The sequence below is a fragment of the Rattus norvegicus genome, chromosome 1, assembly GCF_036323735.1.
Source record: "Rattus norvegicus strain BN/NHsdMcwi chromosome 1, GRCr8, whole genome shotgun sequence".
NCBI classification, from domain to species: Eukaryota; Metazoa; Chordata; class Mammalia; order Rodentia; family Muridae; genus Rattus; species Rattus norvegicus.
Window position 1 is genome coordinate 160809412 of NC_086019.1, and position 18345 is coordinate 160827756.

The following is an 18345-nucleotide window of genomic DNA, read 5'->3' on the forward strand; positions in this document are numbered from 1 at the left end:
TTAGGGTCTGTATAACATCAGTCCAGGATCTTCTGGCCTTCATAGTTTCTGGCGAGAAGTCTGGTGTGATTCTGATAGGTCTCCCTTTATATGTTACTTGACCTTTTTCCCTTACTGCTTTTAATATTCTTTCTTTATTTTGTGCGTTTGGTGTTTTGACAATTATGTGACGGGAGGTGTTTCTTTTCTGGTCCAATCTATTTGGAGTTCTGTAGGCTTCTTGTATGTCTATGGGTATCTCTTTTTTTAGGTTAGGGAAGTTTTCTTCTATGATTTTGTTGAAGATATTTACTGGTCCTTTGAGCTGGAAGTCTTCACTCTCTTCTATACCTATTATCCTTAGGTTTGATCTTCTCATTGAGTCCTGGATTTCCTGTATGTTTTGGACCAGTAGCTTTTTCCGCTTTACATTATCTTTGACAGTTGAGTCAATGATTTCTATGGAATCTTCTGCTCCTGAGATTCTCTCTTCCATCTCTTGTATTCTGTTGGTGAAGCTTGTATCTACAGCTCCTTGTCTCTTCTTTTGGTTTTCTATATCCAGGGTTGTTTCCATGTGTTCTTTCTTGATTGCTTCTATTTCCATTTTTAATTCCTTCAACTGTTTGATTGTGTTTTCCTGGAATTCTTTCAGGGATTTTTGCGATTCCTCTCTGTAGGCTTTTACTTGTTTATTAATGTTTTCCTGTGCTTCCCTAAGTGTGTTCAGGTCTTTCTTGAAGTTCTCCAGCATCATGATCAAATATGATTTTGAAACTAGATCTTGCTTTTCTGGTGTGTTTGGATATTCCATGTTTGTTTTGGTGGGAGAATTGGGCTCCGATGATGGCATGTAGTCTTGGTTTCTGTTGCTTGGGTTCCTGCGCTTGCCTCTCGCCATCAGATTATCTCTAGTGTTACTTTGTTCTGCTATTTCTGACAGTGGCTAGACTGTCCTATAAGCCTGTGTGTCAGGAGTGCTGTAGACCTGTTTTCCTCTCTTTCAGTCAGTTATGGGGACAGAGTGTTCTGCTTTCGGGCGTGTAGTTTTTCCTCTCTACAGGTCTTCAGCTGTTCCTGTGGGCCTGTGTCTTGAGTTCACCAGGCAGCTTTCTTGCAGCAGAAAATTTGGTCTTACCTGTGGTCCCGAGGCTCAGGTTTGCTCGTGGGGTGCTGTCCAGGGGCTCTCTGCAGCGGCAGCAACCAGGAAGACCTGTGCCGCCCCTTCCGGGAGCTTCAGTGCACCAGGGTTCCAGATGGTCTTTGGCTTTTTCCTCTGGCGTCCGAGATGTGTGTGCAGGGAGCAGTCTCTTCTGGTTTCCCAGGCTTGTCTGCCTCTCTGAAGGTTTAGCTCTCCCTCCCACGGGATTTGGGTGCAGAGAACTGTTTATCCGGTCTGTTTCCTTCAGGGTCCGGCGGTGTCTCTGGCAGGGCTCCTGCCGCTCCTGGGCCCTCCCCCACGGGAGCCCAGAGGCCTTATACAGTTTCCTCTTGGGCCAGGGATGTGGGCAGGGGTGAGCAGTGTTGGTGGTCTCTTCCGCTCTGCAGCCTCAGGAGTGCCCACCTGACCAGGCGGTTGGGTCTCTCTCTCACCGGGTCTGGGAGCAGAGAGCTGCTGCGGGCCGGGATCCGCGGGTGTGGGACTTCTCCAAAACTTTTAAAAGAGACTTTTCTCTCAACTCCAGGGCAGTTTAAAAAGGCAGATTTATTGTAAACTAGTAGGGATTTTTTTACATTTATTTTATATATATACATATGTGCATAGGCAAATTCATTGTAAACTAGTAGTTCTTTTTACATTTATATTTTATGTATACATATGTGCATAGGCATATGTATATCATAATACACACATGCCATGGCACATATATGGAGGTCAAAGAGCAACTTGGCAATATTAGTTATTCCCTTCCACATGTGGATTCTGGGTCGAACTGAGGTCGTTATACTTAGCAGCACGCACCTTTTACTTGGCAGCCCATAAACTGATATGTTTCAGTTAGGATTGATGCGCCCTCCTTTCTCTAGCCTCTTGATGACATTTAGCAATGCCTGGAGACACTTAGGTCTGACACACTAGGCTAGTAGTGTATCTGACATGCAGTGGGTAGAAGCCAGTCATGCTGCTAAGTACCTTGCAGTGGGCTGAGTGCAGCTCATTGGGAGAGCACAGAGACCTAAACTCCACCCCCAGCACCAAAGGGAAAATAAAGTTCTAAACACATGCCTCAGGCCCTTACAACTAAAAATTATCTAGCCAAAGATGTTATTAATGCCGAAACTTGGAAGACTGTGGAGTTTTATGGTTATAGCCTACTTCTAGCCTATTCTCATCGCCTCTAGCACTTCAGTTTTGTAATAGTTGATGCAGAAATGGTGGAACATATCAGGATTAGACATTTTCTAAGGATGCATGAGTATAATACCATGATGTAAACTTTAAAGGTGATTCAAGTTGCTAATGAGATGGCTCAGTGACTAAGAGTCCTTGCTGCTCTTACAGAGAGCCCAACTTGAGTTCCTAACACCCACATTAGGTGACTCACGGCCTGTACCTCCAGAGCATCCTATGCCCTTTGGGCCCGGGGGTGGGGGTGGGGGTGGGGGAGGCACACATAAATAAGAGTAAGAGGCTAAAGGTGACTACTGCAATTGTTATGATCCAGATAAACAAAAACCACCCAGGATGCCTAAGGTGTGCTGTGGTCACACAGCAAACTCTCCAGTGACCTCACGTATTAAGAAGTATGCAGTCAAAGATAAGCATTAGTCTTCTATGCTTCTTTTAAACAAACGGAATGATAAAACAAAACACTAGGTCCAGAATTACTATAATGTAGTTCTGTGAAGAGTGCTAAGCTCCCAGAAGTATGTTTTCTGTTTGTTTTAGTTATGTTTACATGAAGCCCAAGCAGGAACTGCTGTTTGGTTATACGTTCCTGGAGAAACAGCAGCCTGGCTGGGCCTTCTCTGCCCACTTCTGTCACCTGCACAGGCGCTTCTCATGTGCGTTGTGAGACAGTTACCTTTCAGTTTGCCTCATTAATTTTTGTGTGTTCTTGCATTTTAACAGGGATTATTACCACCCTTCTTATATAGAATTTCCCCAGTTTAATCTTTGCACATAATAGGTGAGGATAGATAGATAGATAGATAGATAGATAGATAGATAGATAGATAAATAGATAGATATCCATACCCACACGAAATAAATGTTTTTAAAAAGCACCCAAAGAATTAAGTCACAAGGTAATACAGATTGCAGATAAACTTTCTAAAATAGAAATAGTGCTAAAGAACCCTTAAAAGAACGAGAAGTTGTTATTGCAGAAGACACAGTCTAATCCCCTGTACCCACCTGGCTGCTCACAACTGTCCATAACTTCAGTTCCAGGGGATCCACTGACCTCTTCTAACCTCTGCAGGCACCAGACATGCAGTGCTACACATACATACTTGCAAGCACAACACTCATATACATAAAATAACTTTAAAACAAATTAAAATAAGCACCAGTAGTGATTAGACACTACAAACTGAAATAGCACACAGTAATTTTCCTCTATTAAAAGTTTTTTCTATTTTCTCTAACAAGTGTAACATCTTCATTGTAGAAAGTAAGAAAATACAAATAAAAAACCTTTACATCTATATTCCTATAAGAATGGAATCCCATTCATTAAAATTTTATTATGTTTATAACAATCTTTTTTCCATGCCTAAAATGTATTTAAGTGTCTCTTGCTGATCACACTTGAATTTTTGTTACTGGAATTGATACAGTTTTAATGTCCTCCACATTAATCTTTTTGTGTCTTTGATTGCTCAAGTTGCTGTTGCTGACCCCGGTTATCAATGGCCAACTTGCTAACCTAGAAACATTGACCCCGGTTCTCTATGGCCGACTTGCTGACCTAGAAACATCGTCTCCGCTGTACGCAGGCATTTCTCTATCAGCTCTCTTCCATGTTGCTTATGTCTTTTACTTTTTTATCAAAATAAGGAACTAAAAAAAGGTATTTCATTGTTTTAATTTGTACTTCAATTGATAAACAATGCTTGATACCTACATACAAAAATTAAGGAATTTTTTTCTCTTTTAGAATGTAGCATGCACAGTTATAGAGTAAATGCACAAGGCCCACATTCACTTCCCCAGAAGGGGAAAAAAAGAAACTTTTGCTTTCTCTAGTCATGAAATAACAAAGTTGTACACACAATGTCCAAAAAGAGTTCTATACTCAGAAAGCATGCAGTGAACTCTGCTCCATCCTTAGCACTGAGTACAAGATGTCGTGGTACACAGCTGCAGCTCCAAGGGCAGCGAGAGACCTGCGGGTCAGGAGACCCAATCCTCAGCTACAGCTACAGAGTGAGTTCGAAACTAGCGTGGACCAAATGAAACCTCGAGAGCAGCTGAGAGGCAGGTGGTCGTGTGCATGTGAACGTGTGTGCGTATAGAGGTTGACAGTGGGCATCCTCAGTCTCACTCTACCTCATGTGTATGAGAAGGCTTCAGTCACAGCTTCTGGACCCACAGCTACAGATCTCAGTAGCCTTAACTAGTGAGCTGGGTCAGGGCCCTCTGTCTCCACTTTCCGAGTGCAAGATTACAAGGTGTGTGCCACCACACCTGGCAAAAATTACGCTTCTAAACAAACTGTGCAGCTATTGAGACATTTAAAATATGTAAAGTGACTTTACTAGCATGAGGTTTTTTTTTCTTAAAATATAAGGTGGGGCAATTAGAATTTTACAAATACAATTTGATCTCTAGCATACTTTTTACATGTATCAGAAAACTGAAAAGCATGCTGAAGTCTATCTATCTGCCTACTAGTCGGTGATTTTAATACTGCACATTTTATGATTAAGCTATGAAAAAGAAAACACATATTGATCATTTTGTACTCATTATTTATAGATATTAGGGTTCTGCACTTGAATATAGACAGTGGTTCTATTCTAATGTTGAGCTTGCGATAGTAATTGAATCCATGATGAAAAATAATTGGCAGTGCTATTTTGCTTAAGATGGTGCATTTTTATTTTGTTTAGTATTGTGGAAAAATTACAAAACTCAAAAAAATATTAAAAGTAGATAATTAGCCAGTCATTGTGGTGCATGCATTTGGAGAACTGTAAGCAGGTGGATGTCTATGTGTTCTGAGCTGGTCTGGTCTATATAGCAAATTCCAAGCAAGCCAGAGCTACACAGTATGACCCTGTTTCAAACTATAAATATATAATTATATTACTAATGTCTCTTTACATTGCATATGCAGTACTCAGATGAGTACTTATTGAAGAGCCAGTGTGCACTTGTTTCTAGTTCATGTTGTCTTTCTTCGAAAACACTACAACTTCAGAATTGTTTCCCCTCAAACGAGTACTATATTATATATCAGGTATTATTTTATGAGCCTTATCAAATCAAGTTTATGTGTGCCACATTCTTCAGCTGTTGCATATATTGTTAATTTAGTAGTTCCTTCAATGATATTCAACAAGAAGAACCCCGTGCCTCATACATATAAATCTATGTTACCAGACTGATGTTTCCAGACATCTAGTCCTAGCCCGCTTTTCTGGTCTGGAATATAGATAAACCTTCCTGTGAATCCTGTCCCTAAACAAGACTTATTTTAGAGACAGTCATAGTAGTTTACACCTGCTAGCACAGCATTTGGGAGACAGAGACAAAATGACCACTGTAAGTTCAAAGCCAAATTTTGAGGTCAGTCTAATCTGCATAACTAATTCTGGGCAAGCAGATTCTTTTTCAAAAAGAATGGGGGCTGGAGAGATGGTCAGAGACCAAAGGCACTTGTTGCTCTTAAAGAAGACATTGGTTCAGTTCCCAGTATCCACATGGTGGCTCAAAACCATAAATCCTGGGGACCCCGTGTCCTCTTATAACCACTGGATGCACCAGCCACACGTGGGGCACATATGTACATGTCAGTAGAGTATTCATACACATAAGACAAATCTAAAAAGTTTTTTAGAATTTAATTCCTCATAAATCTTATTGTGCACAAATCTGTATGTACTGCCTCCTTCACATGGGACCTTTAATCCCATCCAAATGCTGTTTGTCAGAACTCACTTAAGTCTTTCTCTTCTCTGCTGTTTCTCTGGGTATTGCTTGCAAGACTTTCCTTGAATTTTTGATAATCACACGAATAATAGAAGAGAGAACTCTTCCCATAACATGTTGCATTATTATAAATATAATATTAATTTGATATTGAAACAGAGAACATGAACAGAAAACGCAGATGAGAATCTAATAGTCAGTCATACAACTAATTTTAAAATTGTTTCAAGAAGATGTTAGATTTACATGAAAAATCTGAGTGTTGTTGGAATCACCAAGAAGTACAGTGCTGTTCATGGTTGGTTGGTTTCTTCTTTAGGTTGCTGCTGTAGATCTTCTGGTTCCTGGAGTTGGGGAGCTCTTTGGAGGTAGCCTCAGGGAGGAACGGTACCATGTCCTAGAGCAGCGACTAGCAAGGTATTGTCAAACCTAAAAGAAGCACACTTAAGTAGCTGGGGTGGGGTCCTCAAAGGTGGTCCCTGCATAATAACACAAACAAAGCACTTGGCCTCCTCACACCTGACTGGCCTGGCACTCGGGCTCCAAGTGATCTACAAAGGTTGCTCTAACATCTGTGAGTATCTCGTTCTTGAAGACCAGATCTATTGGCAGGCATAGTAGTTCATGCTTATAATCTCAGCAAGAGGCTGAGGCAACAGAAAGAATTTCACAGGTTGCAAGCCAGCCTGAACTACAGAGTGAAACCCTCTCCAAAAAAAAAAAAAAAAAAAAAAAAAAAAAAAAAAAGAAAGAAAAAAAGAAAAGAAAGGCAAAGCAAGGCATGCCCATGGGTCCAGCACTCAGAGCAGAAGCAAGAGGATGTTTCTTAAATTTCAAGGTCACCCTGGTCTCCATAGTGTGTTCCAGGTCAGACAAAATTATATAAAATTTAAGACCCTGTCTTAAAAAAAAAATTAAAAGCAATAAAAGCCATGTTCCCAAGCCTTTCTAAGCTTCTCCCTCATTTTTCTCTTACTTGTGTCCTTTTTTTATGTACTTGGTTTTATGAATGTCATGATCCCACTAGGTTATAAAGACAGACTGAACTAAGAAAAGAGGAACGATAGAAAAATGCTAAGCTAGCATTTATCAGTATTTTTCTTTGTTCGAGTTCTCTATTGTGCACAGTCCTGACTTAGCTGTTTGAAGAACTTTGTTTTAATTTTCTTTTCAAGATGTGGAAAATGAATCCATAGATACAGAAAACACTTTGGAGATAGAAAGTAGGGAATAATTTCTAATTGAATATCACTCCTGAATATGCATGGTCTGCCAGAAAACCTGATGACTTCCAAAACTGGCCACACTTACAAACCTGTTTTCTGATTTCCACTTGGCTGTACCAGGCATTACCTTCTCAAGTCTGTTAGTCCTTCTCTCCAGTAGTACTGGGTCTTGTCACATTTGGGGGGTGGGGCATTTTGAAAATATCCTGTTAAATTAGCCATTTTTAAGGCCAACTTTTGCTAATAGAGCCATGCTTTGAAAGTGGATGCTTTTCTAAGACCTGAAGCTATAAATGTCTTGAATAACTTGGTGTGGAAAAATCCAACCTTCTTGGCTGCTCTACTGGATAAGAGTCCAAGAGAAGGAAGTAAAGGGTGCTGTGGAAGATTCCCTTTATTGATTAGACGATCACTTTTTGCTGCCTCTCACTGTTAAGACAGTCCTGGGGAAGTTGTGGAATTAAAGTGAATTAGATTTTAATCTCTAGATGAAAGAATTTTAACTTCCTCTTTAAAAAAAATGTGAAAATAGTAAAAATCGCATGTGGCAAGAAGCCTTATCTGTTGTTAGATTGTCCAGCTTCTTCAGTTGCTCCCTTCCTCCAGGAAGCCTCCCTTCATAACAGTAAATGCTTTCCTAATATCTGATAACATCCAACTTTTTCCTTCTCAATGAAGTAGATGTTCCTCTGTTTCATGGATCTGTCTGTGGCTGTAGCTCATGTTTTCTGTACTTTAGAAAGTTAGAACTTCAGTGGTCCTTGCCATTTCAGATATAGTCCTAAATACCTTTTTAAAGGGAGGAGGTTCATTTTAATGACCACTGAGAGCTTAAAATGTTATTCCCATTTCCCTAGACAAGAGCTAAATTGTAGTATGAAAGCAGCTCAGACTTGCACATTGATGTAAATGTCGTGGAATAGAAGTCATGTCCAGGTGTTTGCTGCCTGCTTGTGCCTCCAGGCACCTCGACTAGTACTAGCTCTGATTATCTTCCTTCCTGGTCAGTAAGCTCATGTCAGATCAGTCCCTTCAAGTCCTATTTTCATTCTACAGCATTTACTACAGTGCCTCTCATTTCATAATAACTCATTGCTTACTGTTAGTATTGATGGCCTTATTAATAGAACGTCTTCTCTCTGACTGGAAACTGAACCTCCTCAGTCCTGTCACACTGACTGGAGGACACAGGGTTCACTGTGTCTATTTCTTTACTAAGGGTATATACATATATACCAGAATAAATGTTTGGTGGTTGATCGATATTTTATTCTAATTGACACAATTTTTTCTTTATTTTCTGTTTACAGATCAGGACTTACGAAAGCCTATCAGTGGTAAGGATGTGGCCCTATTCTGAGTCATGTGGAAAGGAGTTTTAGTTGTATTTCTATTCCCCTGTAAGCAGATGCTAAGAACTAAACATGAGAATTAGAAACTGTCTGTGAAAAACAGTAAAACTAATGATTACCATTCAGTTACTGCTTTTTATATACAGGGTAATGCTCACCATATTTTTGTTACTACAAGTAATCATCAAACACTTAGGTAGATACTGTTGTTGTCCATTTATCACCCCTCCCTTCCCCTAAACATGAGGCCTTGGCGTATGAACTTAGTATTGTAGTTAGGAATGGAGCCAAGTATTCCATAAACCAAAATCTTTCTTGTTCTTTTGCCCATTTATTACGACAGAGTCTTATACATAGGCGAGGCAGACGCCTCTGCTCTCATTCGTTATGCTTCAGTTCCCTGTGTTTGACATTGGGAGCTCTAATTGCGTGACACCTTAGATATCTAGGAGCTGCATAGCCCTGAGCTGCTTAAGAATAACACCTGTCACAGTCACACTTCCACAAAAGTGTTCTGGTTTGAAATTTTTTTTTCAAGACTATTCAAATGTAGACAAATTACTTACATGTCTACATAATGCTGTTTTAGAATCTTAATAAAATATCAGCAATATCACTAACCATTTTGTTGTTCTTAGGGGAAGGAAATGACATGTACACTTGCTTTTTGTTAAGGAAGGAGATAGGTTTCAGAGTTTCAAAGTTCAGTTAATGGTTTTTGATTGCCTGGTATTTGCCAGCAATATCATTAATTATCTCACTCTCTTTTAATTTTTTTGTTTTTAATGGTTATAAAATGAAATGATAATATCTGCTTCAGAGTCATTTTAGAAATGAAAAAGTACAGATATATCCACACGGAGTAGAACAGTTCACTAAATGCTAGATTTTTTCCCCCTTTTTTCTGTTTTGCTACTTAGTAGGTAAGTCTGTTGAGCCAATTATACTATTTTTACCCCTCAGAGTCAATCAACTAATATTTAAAGTGTTTTAAAACTTACTTAAATAACAACAATTGTTATATAAATAAATATGATATTTACTAATCAGGTCTATACTATTTTTTCTTTTTTTGAGAATATTTTAACTGTGTTTTGGGGGAGGAAGATGATTCACATGCCACAACTAGTATGTGGAGGTCAGAGGACAACCCTTTTGGTGTGTGTCACTCTGTGTCTGTGTGTGTGTGTGTGTCTGTCTCTCTCTCTCTCTCTCTCTCTCTCTCTCTCTCTCTCTCTCTCTCTCTGTCATAGATTCTAGGCTAGAACTCAGGGCAACAGGCCTAAGTGCCTGTGATCATACCAGCGGGGTCATCTTTATAGCTCCTGTACTATTTTTCTAGCTAAGGTTTTCACACTTAGGATCTCTAACTATAAATAATTCTGACTTGACTTCACTTCCTCTTATGTGGTAGTCATAGTATGTTAAAGGTGAAAGGAACTTGAGAAAGTTTTGCATCCATGATCTCTATGAAAGTTCCTCTGTAGTTTGAAAAGCCAGGTGTCTGGGAGTGCAGTCACTTCCTACTTCTTCTTGTCATATGCAAATAAAATTAGTGACCAGTTCCATATATTTTTGGCATCTTTTCTATATCTGCTTGCCCCAAAATCAATCTAATTTTCAAAAACTACAGCTCAGAAGCATGGAATAGTAATAAACGATGATCCGATCCAGCACTCAGAAGGCAGAGACCGAGGAGCTCTGTGAGTTTGAAGCCAACCTGGTCTGTGTAATGAGTGTCCGGCCAACTGGGATTACCTAGTGACACCTGTTCAAAGACGAAGTCCACATTTTAATTAAAAGTAGATTTGTGTTTTCTATAGCAAAATGAAGTCAGGCAAAGCTTGGTGAGCTGGGTCCTCCTGCAGACTCCGCTCTCAACATTCATGTCACTGTCCTGACATCAGCACATGGGAAATCTAGAGATGCGAACCCCATTGCTGAACCTCTGCGCAAACTTGGTCCTGCAGGTTTTGACAACTAACTGGTTTGGTGCACCTCCATCTCAGATTGTGAGTCAGTGTACGTGTTCCAGGCCTTGTAAACCTGCAGCGAATTCAGCCATCGGAGCTGCCCTTAAGACTGTTTCCTCCATTGATGCCCTGTCGTTGTTACTCAGAAGTGTTCTAAAATCCACATCCTATTGATCTCACTTGCACACAGCCCATCCAGTTGCCGTTTGTTCTTCATGTTAGATCTTTACCCTAACGTGTGAATGTATTCATCTAGAACTGAAGAGCCAAATGGCTACTTGTTATGGTGCTTTGAAGTCTTACTCTGGAGCTGATTTACAAATTATTTGAGAAACTATGAACTTGCTTTAATTTGTGTTTTCTAGCGAGGGACCCTGAGATGGCTCGGTGGGCAAAGGGACTTGCCACCCAACCTGACAGCTTTAGTTGGATTCCTAGGCTACTATCATAAAAGGAGAGATAGGACTCTTAAAAGTTGTCCTTTGACCATGTGTAGGGCTGTCCTCTACCCTTTCTCCCCAAGTAACTTGATTCCATGCAAGTTTGTAGGAATCTGTGTTTCAGTCATGCCTGTCCCATTTTTAGCCATGAAGACTGAAGTGGTAGCAGATCCTGCATGACAAGCCCTGGAGGTGGCTCCATTCCAGAGAAGGGACGCACATTCACTGCCCTAAAGCAGAACCTTCCTTTCACTTCCCAACCCACCAATATGCTTTTCTAGTTTAAAGAAATTGGGTTTTGCAGAGTGAACAGCTACTCTAGAACATTCCCTGCAGGTAAAAGATTGTCTGAGACCAGTGCCTGCTCCTGATAGAATGAGCAAAATCTTGGGGCTGGAGGAATAGTTTAGTGTTTACGAGCAATTGTAGCTCTTCCAGAGGACCTGACTTTGATTCTCAGCACCCCCTCAGCAACAGTCCTTAACTGCAGTTCCAAAGGATCGAATGCCGTCTTGGTCTGCGGGCATTGCACTCACATGGTGCACAAACATGCGGGCAGGCAAACCCCTGTGCACATAAAGTGAAAATAAATCTTTTAAAAAAGCAACATCTTTTGCTACCTCTTTATTCATGGATAGAGAGATGGCTAAGTCGGTAAAGTGCTTGTCACACAAGCTTGAGGATCCGAGTTCAGGCCCCGGCACCCAGGCAAAAAGCCAAAGGCAGCAACTTACATCTGTACCAAAGCACGATAGTGGAGAGGGCAACAGACACAGGCAGACCCCAGGCCGTGGCTGGTGAGCCAGCCAAGCAGAATTGGTGAGCTCCAAATTCAGACTCTCTCTCAACATAACATAGAGAAAGGTTGAGGAAGATGCCTAACATCCATTTCTGGTCTCCACATGTCCCCACCAAGCACAGGTACACAGACAGGCATGCAGCGTCAACAACAAGCTCTTCATTCTCTGTGGTGAGTGACAGGATTGGAGTGAGGGGGAATGCTGTCATTAGCATGCAATAAAAATCATGAGTGTGTTTTTAAGAAGTCTAGTATAATATTTCTGTAGTATCACAAGGCGAGTTTTCTGTATGAATGGTGCTTAGGCAACTTGGAAAGAATAAATGTCAAGTGACAGAGCCCACAACTGCACGCAACCTGCTGCCGTGTGTGAGTGGCCCTGGATAGCTAGGTCACTTTATATCCTCCATTTTCCTGATCTCTGTGGAATGAAAAGATGGATCTGCTCTACCCCAGAGACAAAAAATAAACAACTGCAAAATACTTATAAAGTACGAAATGTCATCAACGCATTTGGTCTCGTTGACAAGTAATGATTCTGTCTCCAAAAACAGGTACCTGGACCTTCGCAAGTTTGGATCTGTGCCGCATGGAGGCTTCGGGATGGGATTTGAACGCTACTTACAATGTATCCTAGGAGTTGACAATATCAAAGATGTTATCCCTTTTCCAAGATTTACTCATTCGTGTCTTTTGTAGCTGAAAGATTGTTTAATGAGAAGTTCTCCATGGCCATGAGTATGTATGGAGAAGACTGGGGGTCTGTGTTCTGGAAATGTGGAGTTCAGGGCACAATTCATAATATATGAAAAATACAAATGGTCTTGATCACCTTGAGGAGTCAAAGGCTTTTCATGGACAAACTCCTGCAAGGAGAAATACTAAGAGCAAGTGGGCTCTCAAATCCGTTACCTAAGTTAAGAAGAAAGCAGTAGTGGCAGGGCTGTCCGGCCACTGGAGGAGCTGGCACAGGAGAGTAACTTGAGCCTGGGTAACATCTCAAGAAAGAAGAAAGGAAGACATGGAGGTGTAGACACTCAGAGTGCCTGATGGTCCTGCCTCACCTTGCTTCAGATCTTGGTAGCTCACTTCCCTTTGGTTTGTTTTGTTTTTGGTTTTTTTTGGGGGGGGAGGGGTTGTTTTGGTTTTTAAACAACTAGTGGCTAAAAAATAAGGTGATGCCGACCCTTTTCTCCCTTGCCATTTAAACCAACAACGCCAGTCTTACTCTCGGTGCTTTACTCAGCTTCATAGAAGAAAATATTCCTTTTCAGGGTCTAAATCAATTAATGAAGTGGCTATTCTGAATTGAAATATTCATCATTGAGTAGTGAAAAAAATCACATTTAATAACTGTTGATCTTTAGTTTTAAAAGTTAAAGAGCTAACATTAACCATTTAAACTTGTCAATCATTGTTCTAGTTCATTTATATTAGATGTTTATAATATTTTTAATAGTCATTAAAATGCTTTTCTAAGTTGATACCTATGAAAGAAGTTATTTTTAAATTCCTCTTGATCCTTTCCCCATGAAATCTGGAAGAAAGATATCTTTAATCAAAGGTGGTATTGGAAATGTGGCCAAATCTACAAGATGGGTAATTTTAGAATATGGTGTGGCCTGGTAGACTGTGACTGGTGCCACTTTTGAGTGCTCAAGATCTGAGACTTCTAACACCTTGGACAACACCACTTGCTTTGTATAGGCTGAAACATCATTTCTTCAGAGCTGTTACAGTACTTGGACACACTTGTATTTGTGTGTATCTGAAATCATGCTTGAACTGGAAATGCAACTCAGGTAGAGCATTGGCCTAGCATGGCAAATGCGCTCTGGGTTTGATCCGAGGCGTGGGTAGGACTTGGGGGTGTCATGCTGTTAAAGCTCTTGACTTGTTTTAGTCTTCACTGGGCTTCATTTATGTGGATCTATTGTTGGTTGTACATTCAGTTGAATTTATATGTATCAAATTATCAAATAATTTTAAAATAACATGCATACCTAAAATAATTTTCAAAGTTTCATTGGATTCTCTTGCAGGTTAATTACTTTTTAATTTAATTTTATGTGTTTGATTGTTTTCTCTACGTGTATGTATGTACACCAGTTGCATGCCTGGTACCACCCACAGAGGCCAAAAGCAGGGGCATCTTATAACCTGGAATTTGTAGTTAGAGAAGGCTGTGAGCTGCTGTGTGGATGCTGGGAATAGAGCTTGGCTCCTCTGGCAAAGCAGCTGGTCCCTCAGCTGCTGAGCCATCTCTCCAGCCCTCGGAGTTTAATTCTCTCTATGTATCCCTGACTGTCCTGGAACTCTCTAAGTAGACCAAACTGGCCATGGCCTCAGTTGTGCACAACCATGCCTGGCCCTCCCTTTGGTTAGTTTTTCACCAGTTTAAGTTGTGTTTCTTAACCTAATTCAGGATTAACATCAGAACCTCAGGGTAAAAAGACACCTGGGAGGTTGACTGGGTTGACCTCCCTAATGCGGAGAACACCTCTGTGCCTGGGCTGTGTGCTTGCTTTGTTTGAGGTGGTGGTGGCAGTTTGTTTTTTTCTTGAAAAGATGTTCATCCCATTGCTGAATCTTTCTGATCAGGATGATAGCTGAGCTAAAGCCTGAGCTCCAGTCTACTTTGCCTTACATACTAAGTTTAGGAAACAATGAGGACAGTAGGCCTTTCATAGGACTCGCTGCAGCCATGATTAGAAGTCCATTTGTGTACTGGAAAAATACTGTTTAAGCTTCTTTTGTGTGTCAGTACTGTGCTAGATGCTAAGCAATTCTGAACAAAACAGAAGTGACACTTCATGGAATGTATAACCTATTAGAAAAGACACATACTGAGATATGTATACATTATTTCAAATGTGATGAGAAGAAAGCAGTGTAAAAAAACAGTAAGCATCCTAGAATTCTAAGGCATCTTTGGAAAACGGTGATATTTAGCTTTTGAATCTGGATGGCTAATGACAAAAACCACTTTATTTATTTTTAAGTTATTACATTTATTAATTTGTGGGGACAGTGTGTACACATCACATGCAGGCAGTTGTCGGGGTCAGAAAACAACTTTCCAGAGTCTGTTCTCTTCTTCCACCATTTGGGTCACAGTGATCAAACATAGGTTGTCAGGGGTGACAGCAAAAGCCTTTATTTACCTGCAGAGCCAAGTCACCAGCCTTAGAAAACATTTTAAAACATTTGCAGCGTAGGCTGGTATTGACATAGTGCTGATAATTTTACCGAGTAAGCCCATGCACACTCACAGTCCAGGGAGCTCGTGGCGCTAGCAACTCTGAGCCCACTAGGAGTCATGCCTCTCATGATTTTCAAGAAACTAATCTTACAGGATGGTAGGACATCACAAGAGCCATGATGGAAAGAGTACTGAGTAAGAAGTTCCATGTTCCAGTCTCAGTACCAGTTTATCTGAGGAGTCTTTCTGAGGCGAGCAAAAGCACTGCTTTTGTGTGGTTTGCAGCGGTTCCATTGGCAGGATTCACTTTGAAGGAAATAAACTCTGAGTACCCTTCAGTCTTAGGATTTCCATTGCTGGAAGAGACATCATGACCAAGGCAACTATTATAAAGGCAAATATTTTACTGAGGTTGGCTTACAGTTTCAGAGGGTTAGTCCGTTATCATCATGGTGGGAAGCCTACAGCATGTAAGAAGACATGGTGTTGGAGGAGCTAAGAGTTCCACATCTTGATCTGAAGATAGCCACAAATGACCAATACGCTCACGCACGCACGCACGGATACACCCTTATCAACATCCTCAGCTATAAAGGAAATGAAAATCAAAACTGCATTAAGAATCCATTTGACCCCTGTCAAAATGGGTGTCATCCAGAAAATGTTAGCAAAGATGTAGAAAAAAGAATTCTTTATACACTGTTGGAAGGAACGTAAGTTAGTCCAGCCACTGTGGAAATCAATTTGGGGATTCCTTTTTTTAAGGCAACTAAAAATAAAACATATGATCCTGCTGGATATACACTAAAAGGAAATCAGAAGCAGCATAGCAGCAGGGCCATGCCAGTGCTCACTGTTGTGCTTGCTGTTCATGATAGTCAGGATGAGAAGCAGCCCAGGCATCCATAAACCAAACCAAACCAAACAAACAAAAAACAAAAACCAGCATATATGCTCAGGGAGTATACCATCCGCCTTACATGGAATTATGTCATTTGCAGGAAAATGGATAGAAATAGAGATCATAGTAAGCAAAGTAGGCCTGACACAGACAAATACCACATTTTCTCTTGCTTGCTTGCTTATTTATATGCTTGTTTTGAAACTAGTTCTTACTGTATGACCCTGGCTGGCCTAGAACTCAATTTGTAGACCAGGCTGGCCTTAAACCTCAGCCTCCCCAGCTCTGGAATTGAAGGCATGCACCACAGTGCCAGCTAGAGTACAGTTTTATTTTTTGTTGTTTGGTTTGGTTTGGTTTGAAGATATGGTATAGATAAGATGTAAGTTCTAAGCTACTGCTCCAGTACCATGCTTGCCTACCTGCCGCCATACTTCCAACCAAGATGGCCATGGACTCACCCTCTAAAACTGTAAGCAAGCCCCTAATTTAGTGTTTTTACAAGTCACCTTGGTCATGGTGTCTTTCATAGCAACAGAAAAGTAACGAAAACAAGATCTCATCATATTACCAAGGCGGGCCTGAAAGAACTGATCCCCTGCCTTAGCCGCCTCAGTGCTGGTTTTTACAGGCATGTACGTTAACCCACACCTAGCCCTACACTGATAGATTGTTTTTGGTGGGGAGCATAATTTAACAGTATAGGATCATATAATATTCTCTCTCTGCATGTGTGCACGCATGTAAATACATATAGATGCCAAAGGAAGATGTTAAATTCTCACAGCTGTAATTATAGGGCGTGTGTGTGTGTGTGTGTGTGTGTGTGTGTGTGTGTGTGTGTGTGTGTGTGATGTTCCCCGATCCTCGTTTTGGGCAGCAAACACTCCTTACTACTGAGTTACCTCTTTAATACCATAATAATATTGTTATAATGATTTATATATTGAAAGGTTGGTTTAAGTTGACTTAGGTTTTTCTTGGAAAAATTGATTTCCAATGAGAAAGAAATGAAAATCTATTTTCCCAAAATTTTCAACTATCACCTCCAAATGATAGCTCCAGCAATTCAAGAGTATAATCTAAAAGTATGTTCTAAAATATATATATATATATATATTGTTTTTTTTATTTATTTTTTTTTATTTTCTTTTTTTCGGAGCTGGGGACCGAACCCAGTAGCTCTACCACTGAGCCAAATCCCCAACCCCTATGTATTGTTTTTAAATTTCCATTTGACTGTCCTCTTTGCTAGTGGCAGTTGTCATGGTTTTTGATCTAGGAGAATGTAGTGGTGTGATTTGTGTTCGCCTCTACCCTCTCCATGGTCTGACCCATTGTGGGGACTGCTGAACTGTCAGAGCAGCAAGGAGCTGTTTGAGCTGTGCCCTTCTCCAGCAGGATCTGTCAGATGCTTCTCTTTCTGATTCCAGTGGTTTGCATTCACCTTCTGTATACGCGCAGCCCAGGCATCCAAGCATGACTGAACAGGCACTGGAGAGGCATTGGTGAAGGGCAGTAACTGCCCAGTCCTTGGACTACACTGCTGCTTATTCATGTATTTGTTTTAGTAAGAGGATGAAGTAAGAGCATAGAAACAGCTGAAAGACTGATTGAATTGGTAAATGTGTGGGGTATTTTGGCTTCTGATCAATATTTGTATTCAGTCTACAATATAAGCTATGTAAATTAAGAAAGAAATACATAAGATTAGTATCCAATTGTAACTTCTTCCCAGTTGTTATGACAAATTGAGAGTTAGGAAAAGCACTAAAATGATGACTAAAAGTCATCCTTTATCACCCTGTATAAAAGAGAGACTGTAGGACTTCCATAAGTAACATTTTACCAGGTTCTGGTCAACACTGCCTCGTGGAACCTCAGGGTTCTGGGGTAGCCAGAAGCCTTGGATTCTCTTAGCAGTCATGGCTCCAGAGATCTTATTCAGAGTTCTATCTGTCGTGGATTTACAGCTTGTATTAGCACATGGAGTCTGCCAGGTGCTTCCCAAACTGACCCTGAGGCAGACGGCCTTCAGTAACTATTTCCAGAAGCATGTAGCTGTTGTTGGTCTTATGGCTATCATTTGGACATCATTTTACAGTTTCTAAAATGTTTCCATATGTATTATTTTCTTAATTCATAAAACAGTATTGTCTTAGGGTTTTATTGCTATGAAGAGACACTATAACCAAGGCAACTCGTGTATTGGAACATTTATTTGGGGTTGGCTTACAGGTTCAGAGGTTCAGTTCATTATCAAGGTGGAAGCATGGCAGCATCCAGGCAGGCCTGGCACTAAAGGAGCTGAGAGTTTTACGTCTTGATCCAAAGAAAGCCAGGAGTAGACTACTGTCTTCCAGGCAGCTAGGA

The 18345-nt window shown here is 40.6% G+C and overlaps 1 protein-coding gene across 4 annotated transcripts in view; it reads left to right on the top strand.

Annotated features, from left to right (window-relative positions):
- Window positions 1-13900, top strand: part of Nars2 (asparaginyl-tRNA synthetase 2, mitochondrial) — a 111632-nt gene extending 97732 nt beyond the window's left edge. For 3 of the 4 annotated variants that reach the window (XM_063284991.1, XM_063284989.1, XM_039105956.2), the window contains 3 exons: window positions 6399-6496; window positions 8616-8642; window positions 12424-13881. In XM_063284991.1, the coding sequence (XP_063141061.1) occupies window positions 6399-6496; window positions 8616-8642; window positions 12424-12568 (270 nt within the window). In that variant the 3' untranslated portion in view covers window positions 12569-13881. Of the gene's footprint in view, window positions 1-6398; window positions 6497-8615; window positions 8643-12423 lie in introns of all 4 variants that reach the window. The other variant, NM_001398738.1, reaches the window with a different exon arrangement.
- Window positions 13901-18345: the final 4445 nt, after the last annotated feature.